Here is a 10,704-nt window from a genome sequence, read left to right on the forward strand (position 1 = left end):
ACCAATTAAAAGTGACGGTTGCTTGGACTCGGTGCAGCACGTCAGCTGTAGACCGCTCAATCTAGATCGTCCGGGGCGCTGCTTTGCCCCGTTTGGGCCGGTGGCGTGATTTGGGCAGTGGGGTTGGGCCTAAAGTCAAAAGTGGGTTAAATGATATGAGGAGCAGTACGCACGTGCGAACGCACGTGGCATTGGATGAGCCAGAAAAGGCGGTTGGATACGTGGTGCGTTTCTTTCCACCACTACAGTAAAAGTGCACATTAACATGCCCTTTTTTCTCTCTCTCTCTCTCTCTCTTTTTTTCTTTTTTTTTTTACTTAATTTATATAAGAGAATATGAAGCATATGTGTTACTGTTGGGTGTGGAGTGCTCCTAAATTTAAGTTGTACTCTGCGAACCTAACTTTTATTATCCCTATTATTATTATAAAAAAGTCAAAATTTGAACCAGTCACTTGTTGTAATTTCTGAGGTAACGAATTATAGTCAGCGGCCGATAAAATTTTGGACAAGTAGAGAAAAAGCCGACAAAATTCCCAGATTTGAAAGCCCACTGTCAGTTCACTGATGACAATGCTGTGGCACAACTTTGGCAGGTTCCTCCTCCATGAAGAAACAATTAAATGTTTGGAAAATAAAAGTTCCCAACTTTTAATGTGACAATAATAACTTGAAATCTAAAAAAGTGAAAGTTCAGATTTGGGAACTCCTGCTTCTGCTGCTGCAGTAAACAATTGTTAGTAGAGATTTTCAAGTGGAAGTTCAAATTGGAAGAAGCTCATGCTTCTGCTGCAGCAGAAAGTTGTAAATAGAGATTTCTTATGAAAAATCTGTTCAAACAAAGCTACAAGCTAACCCAAGGAAAAAGAGCAAAAAAAAAAAAAAAAAAAAAAAAAACCAACCTTTTCTCACCTGCAGAAGACAAGCACAAGCATGGTAGTAGTTCACATCCCAGAGAACATACATATTGCAAAACAAATTTAAACAGGAATACAAACATGACCATAAACTGCTGATTCACCAGACAATAAATAGCAAATTTTGTCTATCAATTAATGAAAGTTAAAAGTAATTTCATTGTCTCAATTCATCAGAAGTAGCAGATGCAGCGAAACCCACAATCGGAATCCTTCGAGGCGGCAGTGAAATTTACTGAGATTCTGCAGCCAATCCAAGCTCTTATTTCTGAGACTCTGAAATTCCGAATTAGCCCTCGCGAATGTTCTCTCTAGGGTAAAGCCCGAAAATAGACCGTCCACAAGACTCCGATCTTGGAAATCGTCTTAGTTAAACCGATCGGAAGAAGCAGAATCTCTCGCAGAAATCTCTTCCATAATAATTGTGCGACCTACACATTAATGAGAAAAGGTCATGTTAATTTCAATCTTGGAATCCATGCCGTACTAATTGAGGAAAGAGAATAGCACATTAGTCAACAAGGACTATGCAGTTGATGCCGTGCAAATAGGGTAAGAGGCTAATCGGCTGTGTATAAACTTACATTCATCTCCTTGAGTTATCCCATAACGTGGCTAACAATCAATTTCTCATTATACGCTTGATCGGTGTTTCCTGAATTCATATGGGGAATTTGACGAGTTCACACATGTATTTTGAAGCTTCTTTCCGCTCAACAGTGGCCCGCATTTTCAGGGCAGAAAGAGTCTTTTAAGAAAAATATTTCCAGGAATATTCACACAGAAGCCAGGCACGCTAATGTAATTTGTGAATTACAAGGCATATATATAACTGGTGCGGAAACACATCATTTATTTTTATCCAGTAAATGTAGGATATATAATCTTTCCCTTTTATGCTCTAGCTCTCAATTCTTTTAGTTTCTTCCACCTAGAGGAAAAGGTGGGAAACTTTGCAACTTCTCTAACACAACATGTTTCGCATCTCTATACAGCAGTGAGGACTAAAAACAGAATTTTTACACATATATAGATGTTAAGATGCTACATTAGTAATGAACTAATCAAAATGAAAGAATCGACTTGTAGTGACATTTTATATGATCAACGCTACGTTATTTAACTAATTTCTTTTACACTTTTTAATGAAAATTACGCCTCTAAATTTTCCTAGAGCTTTTTTTATCAAGATCAAAATTAAACAAAACATACAAACTAACCATACATTTGAAATTTTTAAAGATGAAAGGTTCCTTAAGGAAAAAAAAAAAGGACTTAATTGTCAAGATAAAAACTAATAAAACTCTTTGAATTGCAGCAGGTGATTACTGGCATAAGACGGCGAAAATTGCAGAAGAGGAAAAAGTAGCAGAAAGTAAAGCAGAATGAAGAAGGAAGGTCATGTTAAGACTACTCTTGGATGAGAGTGATCCTAACTCCTAAGCTGCCTCATTGATGTAATATCGTAGCTTCGAACCTCCACTGCTGATATTTAATTGGCTACACATTTAACGGACTAGTCAGATAATATCCATCCAACTGGAATTCCAAATCTGAGTTTTGTCGCGTACAGGTTTCAAATACTTGTATCAGTAACACGACATACGCGTTATAGGACTACAAGTTATATGGATCAAGAGACTCTAAGTTCAAGAACTATACTAATATATGAAACTATGAACATTAGGCATGATTGACTAACTTTAAGAATTATACTAACCACCATCTTATCTTATCTAGAATTTCAAGCACCAAAAAACTAATATACACACATTCAAACAACCAAATTCATAACAAAACTAATTCAACTAAAGATCTAACTACCAGGCGGTACAAACAATTCGGCAACAGTTTTATACCTCAAATCTTAATGATCTTAGCAGCTCTGATCAAAGGGTTGGCCCTGGCGATCTCCTCCCTCCCCGCGGCCTTGTAGTCAAAAGAGCACCTGTGGGCTTCGGAGTGGCGGTGGCGGCCGCAGAAGAGGCCTCCGCACCGGCACCGGAAACTGGTGAGCCCCACCTTCTTCCGGCAAGCGGAGCACCGGTTACTAAACCCAACCGACAGCCGAGATTCCCCCTCATCGTCTGGCCGATGTGCGCAATCGGAGGACGCAAAATCCTCATTCAAATCGATCTCCGGCGCCTTGCGCTTCTGCCTTAGAGACAATAAAGGTGGTGATGGTGGTGGTGGTGGTGGTGATGTTGATGGGGGAGGGGAAGAAGAAGAGGGTTTGAGAATCTCGGCCTCATCTTTGTCGAAATTACAACTTTCCCGTGCCATTAGAGCGCCTAGAAGAGATCGAACAAATCCAAGAGGCTTAAAATTCGTAAGCTATAGCAGATCGCGAGGAATCGAACAGGGAATTTACAGCTTTAGATCGTAAAAAAAAAAAGGAACTTTATTGCTTCAAACTAGTGGGGAACTTGAAAAGGAAACAAACTTCTCAACTAGATTAAGGAAAACAAATCAAAAAGCAAAACCTGTTCGGATTCGGAAGTGGAGTCGATGGATTTGGCGATGGTTACCAAATCGAACACGCCAAATAAGGTGAAATCCTTTGAATTGGACTCCGAGAGCTAGGGTTTCACCGATTTTTTGGGAGGAATCGATGGAGAATGGGACATGGATAAATTGGAGATTGTTGAAGAAGATGGATTTGATCGATCGACGGGAGGAATCGTGAGAAATTGGGGAGGGAGAAGGGGAAAGGTTGAAGCTTTGGAGATGGTGGGAGAAACAAAGAAGAGAGAGAGAGAAGAGAGAGAGAGAGAGAGAGATATTATCAACCCTTATTATTATTACAGAATATAAAAAGTTTAATAACAAAAAATAGGTTGAAAAATATTGGATAAATTGTATTGTATGGTTATTACTCACATATAGCAATTACTATATTTTCTTTTACATATTTTATTTTTAAAACTTTCACATGTTCAATATTTTTTAACTTTTGACTGTTAAACATTCTAGTATTAGTACAAAGTAATCTTCTAGAAAGGTAAAACAATTATTTGAATGAAAACTAGATTTTCAATAAGAAAATTTAAAATATGAAGAGCAGGGCTATTATACTCCTATGAGTATAGAGCCCTTTATTTTTATAAGTTATTTTTAATGATGGAGTTTCCGAGTGAATAATCTACACCGTTAAATTTGCTTTAAGCATTTGAAATTTCTAGAAAATTAATTTCGTAATTTTTTTAAATCATAATAAAGTTCATCAAGCGGGGGCATAAAATGAATGATCAAAAACAAATGACGTCCTAAAAATAAATAATCGAATCCTTCGATCGGAATTATTAATCTTTATCTATATAGTGAATAAAATTTTTCTATCAAAAATTCTACTGATTCCGAAACTTTCACATCGTTGTTAAACTAGAAAGTATTCTCTACTGGCTATTAAAAATTATCAATTTTGAGATCTTTTGATCGTAAAATAAATAATGTCAAAAACTTATAAAATTTAATTTTTAAAAATTTTAAATATTATAGATAATATTTAATGGTATGAATCATCAATTTAGAAACTCTATCAACAAAAATAATTTATGAGCACGAAAGTGATCGTATTTATAAAAATATAGCAGCTAGACTTAAATACAAAATGTTAAAACTTATAACCTATAAATATTTAGGTAAAAATAGTACAAGCACTGAGTCTCCGTATCAAGATGGTACAAGAAATGTTCACACATTTTATCCAATTATTTTGTGCAAAAATAATTTTCCAACAATTGACTGTAAAATTTTATAACGAATAATCGTTAATTTTTGGAAAAACTTCAAAAAACCCCCCGTGGTTTCGTAGTTTCTCACTTTGTCCTCATATGGTTTAAAATGTATCAATTTGCCCCCTGTGGTTTCTTTTTTCTCTTTTTCTTATCAATTTTTTTTTTCTTAAATCAGTGATAAAGTTAATTTAACGGGTACTAAAGTGAATATTTGATAAATCTAGATGGGTATATGAAGTTTTTTTGTATATAATTTAATAAAATATTAACGAAAAAGCTACCGAAAAAATAAAAACGAAACCATGGGGGGGGCAATTTGATATATTTTAAACCATAGGGGGGCAAAGTGAGAAACTACGAAACCACATCTGGGTTTTTGAAGTTTTTTCTTAATTTTTAAAATTAGTAGATAATAAAAAAATTTTACATTTCTATTCAACATCATGAAGCCTCCAATTTTTTTTTAAAAAAAAATAAAATTAATAGACGTTAACAAATGATCTCAGAATAAGATTTCGAAAATTCCAAATGGGCTACAAATACGGCCCATTTATTCACTCTGTTTATGGTTGGCCCAATTATATTGGGTATAAGGCCCATTTATCTTCCTCCTTGGGCCTATTTATTTCTTTGTTTATTTATTTTTTGGTTTGATTGGATTAAGCTTAATGTTTTTCAGAGCGCCCCCGTGGTCGGGTCTGGGTTGGGTTGAGATTTCACTTTCGTAACCGAACCCAAATTCTAAATTGGACAATTGAAACCGGATCGTGTATCTGGTAGATCGGATTCTACGTGTCTGGATTTGACCCACGCTAGTTACTGCAGCCCGGTTTCTATGTGCTCAGAAATTGTGAGTCGGTCCTGGATTGGCGATCGAACTCGAGATCGAATCGACATCGTACTTTGGAGCGCGATTTTGGGCTTAATTAATTTGGTCGAGGTTGAGTGGGTCTAATTGAAACTCAAGTCAACAACATTAGTGTACTAGTTGGCTCGGTTCATTGGGTGAGCAGCATCAGGTTAAACCTTTTGACCAACCGTTCTTAGAGCAAGTGGCAAAGGGTTTGATGGTTGATACCCGAGACCCAAGTTCGAATCCTAATTGACTCACATTTTCAGTTAAGTTTATTTCTAAATAAAATAAACGAAGCAGGTAACATGCTACCTATCTCTCAAAAAATAAAAAAAAGTTAATCCTTTTGTTTTTTCACCTTTCCATTTATATTATCCACCTACTCAACAATATAATATTTTTACTTTTATATTTCGTTACAACTTGCTGTTAAATAAAACAATAAATTTCATAATATTTTTTATTCGGGTGATACTACCCCACATATCATACTCGTACTTAATTCTATAATATAGTGGCCAAAGAGCAATAATAATTAATTTAATCTTGTTAATCTTAATAGCCAACATTAGTTTGAGCAAAAGCCACAAAACAAAAGGTGTGACAATGTCACTTACGTACGTACGTACGTATATTTAGTGAAATCGTGTGAAATGATTGGCACGTGTGATTATCCCCTGATAATAATAATAATATATATATATATATTATTGTCCACTAAAGTCAAAAGGTTAGAGGATCTGACCATCTGAGAGCGTTGAGAATATTCCCCAGAAAGTCAAAGAGGAACTAAAAAGTATTTTACTTCTATATGTACTCCGCCTTTAATAATTAAGTACGTAGTATGGATTATTATAATATACGATAATGTTCATTAATGTTAATGTTTAATTTATAAAGAAAGCATACACTAATCTCACTCAAATGACTAAATACTTAGGTGGTATCACTACAACAGAATTAGATTATAGGGACACATGTTTGTGATACTTTTGAGTAAGTGTCCCATTTATGCTAAAACTTAAAAAAAATATCTACTAATGCCTAAATATAAAACCCAATCCAACCAACAATAAAAATTACTCTACTCAACCCACCACCCAGTCCATTTGGCCCGATTACAAACAGAAAAGAAAAAAAAAAGAAAAATTAATTACCATCTTTTCTTCTCTCTTCACTCAATCCACTGAAATTCTAGACAAAGAGCCTTTCCTGTCGTCCTTCTCCACCACGACAGCCAACGAGATAGAGTTTCGGCGGTTGCTAAATACTTAAATAAGTGTTGGTAAATTAGCAGCACTCTTTTAGATTATAGCGACATTCTTTAATTGTCACTATATACCTAGCGACCCCACATATAGCAACACTTTTTAAAAGTATCGGTAATTTTAGCTAGCAGCACTTTTTTAACATATACCTATATTTAAAAGTGTCGTTATAGACCGTTTTTGTTGTAGTGTATTTAGTTTCGCAGAAAAATGTACGTAAAAAATATTTTTTAAATTTTTTTCTTTCATAAAAAATATTCTTTTCACTGTTTTTATTTTTTCAGGTAAAAAATTTTAAAAATAAAACACTACTTTTTTTCTATGAAATCTAAAAAAAAATTCAGAAAAACTACTTTTCATATAAATCAAACATACGAAAAATACTTTTTCAGTAAAAACTTATTTTCTAGAACATTTTTGGGAAAGCCAAACACTCCTTTAGAGTGTAAATTAATGAAGTATTGCTCTAAAATACCCAATTAAAAAAATCCTTACTCCTTATTTTCGTAGTTGATATTATTAACTAGATTGAGCAAATTAGGAGCCAATCGAAAAGACTAGGCATGGTTCAGCTTGGTCGATCGGTAGAGTCAGGGACGAATCTAGAATTCAATCTGGAGGGGGGCCAAAATATATTTAAATAGAAATTTTAGTAATAAATAATAAACAAAATTTTTTTAATTAAAAATTTTTTATTAAAAAATTATTAATTAAATAAATAATGTAAAAGTATGAACTTTATGTTTTTTATTTTCATATGTTTAACTTCTAATTATTTTTTTATATTATTACATTAAAATAACTTAGAAATTTTACTAAATCTAACATTAATTTATTAATTTTTTAGTAAATAAAATTAACATAAAGTTCATACTTAATGCGATTATTGATTTAGTCAAATAAAAGAGCTCACCTAAGATAAATAAAATATTGAAAAATTAGGGGGGCCAAAGCTATCCATGGTCCACAAAAAAAAAACTTTGAAGGACCATTAAACAAATATTGAAAAGTTGAGGAGAGCCATGGCCACTTTGGGTCTCCATGTAGCTTCGTCCCTGAGCATAGTAATCTTCTCATAGTTTTTCTTACTCTTTTCATTTTATATTTCATCTTTTGATGTTATATGCTATCGCGTGTGTAGGCCGAAAAAAAAAAGAGAAGTACTATTATAGGTTCCAAAGAATGTTGTTTTTAATGATATGTTGCTAATGTGATGATACTTGTAGTATATATAAAGGTGTTAACTCGATTGTGTAAGGCTTCGTTTGGGATTACGGAGAGATTGCATTACGTGCGGTGAGAAAATATGACGTAAATATACTTTGTTTGTTTTCATATGTAATATTGCGTTCCGCTTATCGTGATGAGTCGATTACGATCGATATATTTTCTACAGTCCCACCGGTATATGCTTTTATCCCAACTCTATTTTATCTAATAACGTCAGATTAACCTCAATACCAAACTAAGTATAAAATCACTATTTCTTTCTAAAAAGCTAAGATCTTTATTAATTAGATTAGAATTCTACTAAAGTGCTCATGTTTTTGTGTCATGTAAAATAATTATTTGCCCCTAAAAATTCAACATGTTAGAGAATGATGTTTTAATATCTTTGCAAAATATGACATAAATTTGTCAACCCATCGACATGTTAACACCACATATACAAGCGCAGCATTAATTTAGGTGATACAAATTGAGCATTTCATAAATAATATTCCATGCCAGCAATGGCAGATTCAGAAAATTTTTTTAAGAGAGTCAAATATAAAATATATAAATATAAATATTAAAAATAATAAATATAAATTTTAAGAAATATTGCATGGAAAAAATGTATCATTCTAAATTATAATTATTTTCGACATATTTTTATATATATTTTGGAATAATGTATAATGGCATTATTAGATTAGGATTTTTTTTTATCATTCAAACTGCAAATGTTTTCAAAAAGATATGTAAAAATATTTTTAAAATATTTTAATGATACTTTTGTTTACCTAGGATTCAAATTTATAATATTGAAAAATATGCTATGTAGAAGGAAAGGATGATGTTTACTTATTTACTAAAATATAAAAATGTACAAAACTTAACTATGGACTATTTTGATTTGGCTATCCTATCTTTCAAAAATTTGAATTATTCAACTTTTCATTTTGTTTGATTTGAGTAACTCAACGATAATTTGACTTCAAAATTTATTTATAGTTGTGAGAATTAAAATAAAGTATACAAATTAAATAAGTAAAGATAGTAATACATTCAAATTTTAAAGCCAAAATACCGTTGGTTGATTCAAATCAAACAAATTGAAATATCGAATAGTAAAATCAAAATTTTGAAGACTTGGATAGCTGAATCAAAATGCTCAATAGTTCAGATAAATTCTGTACCCTTTTAACCTTATTGAGTTAGAACGAGATCAATTAATCACAATGAAGTAAAATTAACGACTAAATAAACTCTGGTATCGTTTGGTTCAAGGATAAGGAAAAAGTGGCTATTCCAGGAATAGGTATAAATTGAGGTATAAGTGAGGATTAGAACAATTTTGCGTTTGGATAAAAATTAGGTTATTTCTGAGGATTAAAAAAATAGCGTTTGGTTAGGTAAGATGGAATAAGAAAGATTGTGGGTTTTATAAATAAAAAATAACAAATATATATTACCCTCTTATTATATTTGAATTTAAATTTTTAAAATTTTAAATATATATTTTTAAATTTAAAATTTTAACTTTGAAATTTCAAATTTTGAAATTTAAAATCTCAAATTTTAAATTCAAAATTTTAAATTTTAAATTTCAAACTTTAAATTTAAGATCAAATTTAAATTTGAAAAATATAAAATNATTAAAATAAAGTATACAAATTAAATAAGTAAAGATAGTAATACATTCAAATTTTAAAGCCAAAATACCGTTGGTTGATTCAAATCAAACAAATTGAAATATCGAATAGTAAAATCAAAATTTTGAAGACTTGGATAGCTGAATCAAAATGCTCAATAGTTCAGATAAATTCTGTACCCTTTTAACCTTATTGAATTAGAACGAGATCAATTAATCACAATGAAGTAAAATTAACGACTAAATAAACTCTATGTATAGCTAGAGATGTGGAGATGTTTTTGGAGAGAGTTGGTCGGGTCAATTGACCTCACTTCAAACCACACGGAACTGCGAATGCATGCCAGTTTGTGAGTACGTAATTAATGTGTAGTAAACCGGGTCCAAAATGAAGTCCATAATCAACCTGTTTATATGTAGATCGTCGTAGGTCCAACAAGGACCCAAAAATATGAAACCTATAACATGGAATATGAAACCTATAACATGGAATGTTGAATGTAAATATTATCCAACTTCAAATTTTTAGTTTCCCAACTGTTGAATTGGAAACTCCATGATCTTAACAACATGAAAACTGTGAATCGTAAATAATAATAAAAAAACTATTCACATGAGTTTTTCGCAACTTCATATATATGAAATACATTAGTCAAAATTCAAATTCATTTGCTCGACCTCAATGAATGTGACTGGTTTAATTACTTGCAACATTAATTACGCCATTGGACTCATATGGACACAAATTAATTAATAACCTGGTCGGCTAAATTAACAACTAAACAATTAAAAGAAGGTTAATTAATTACAAAACTAAACATAGATAAGGTTGAACAAATTGTATTACGATCGTAACTAATGATGCCTAATTAATGAATGATGTATGCATATGCTCATTCTTTTCCACTACCATGATGTACAACACTCAAGCGATGTTTGGTTGCATGTAGTTGCAACTACAGGACAGTTGTAACTGCATATAAATACTAATTTGTAATTTGATATTTGATTTGATATAATTAATTCCAACTCCTACAATTAGAATTTGGAACTGCAGGCACAATTTCAATTG

At 32.1% G+C, this 10,704-nt stretch overlaps 1 protein-coding gene across 1 annotated transcript; it reads right to left on the minus strand.

The window, feature by feature from the left end:
• Positions 938-3,709, minus strand: LOC109723593 (zinc finger AN1 domain-containing stress-associated protein 15-like). The gene is made up of 3 exons (XM_020252026.1): positions 3,401-3,709; positions 2,777-3,208; positions 938-1,348 (listed from the first exon to the last, which is right to left on the minus strand). Exon 2 carries the CDS (start codon positions 3,198-3,200, stop codon positions 2,778-2,780), a length of 423 nt encoding a protein of 140 aa, XP_020107615.1. The 5' UTR covers positions 3,201-3,208; positions 3,401-3,709; the 3' UTR covers positions 938-1,348; position 2,777.

This window comes from Ananas comosus, linkage group 17 (genome assembly GCF_001540865.1).
Source record: "Ananas comosus cultivar F153 linkage group 17, ASM154086v1, whole genome shotgun sequence".
Lineage (NCBI taxonomy): Eukaryota > Viridiplantae > Streptophyta > Magnoliopsida > Poales > Bromeliaceae > Ananas > Ananas comosus.

Excerpts from the sequence above, each read along its gene's own strand:
- LOC109723593 (XM_020252026.1), bottom strand. The coding sequence starts at position 3,200 with ATGGCACGGGAAAGTTGTAATTTCGACAAAGATGAGGCCGAGATTCTC.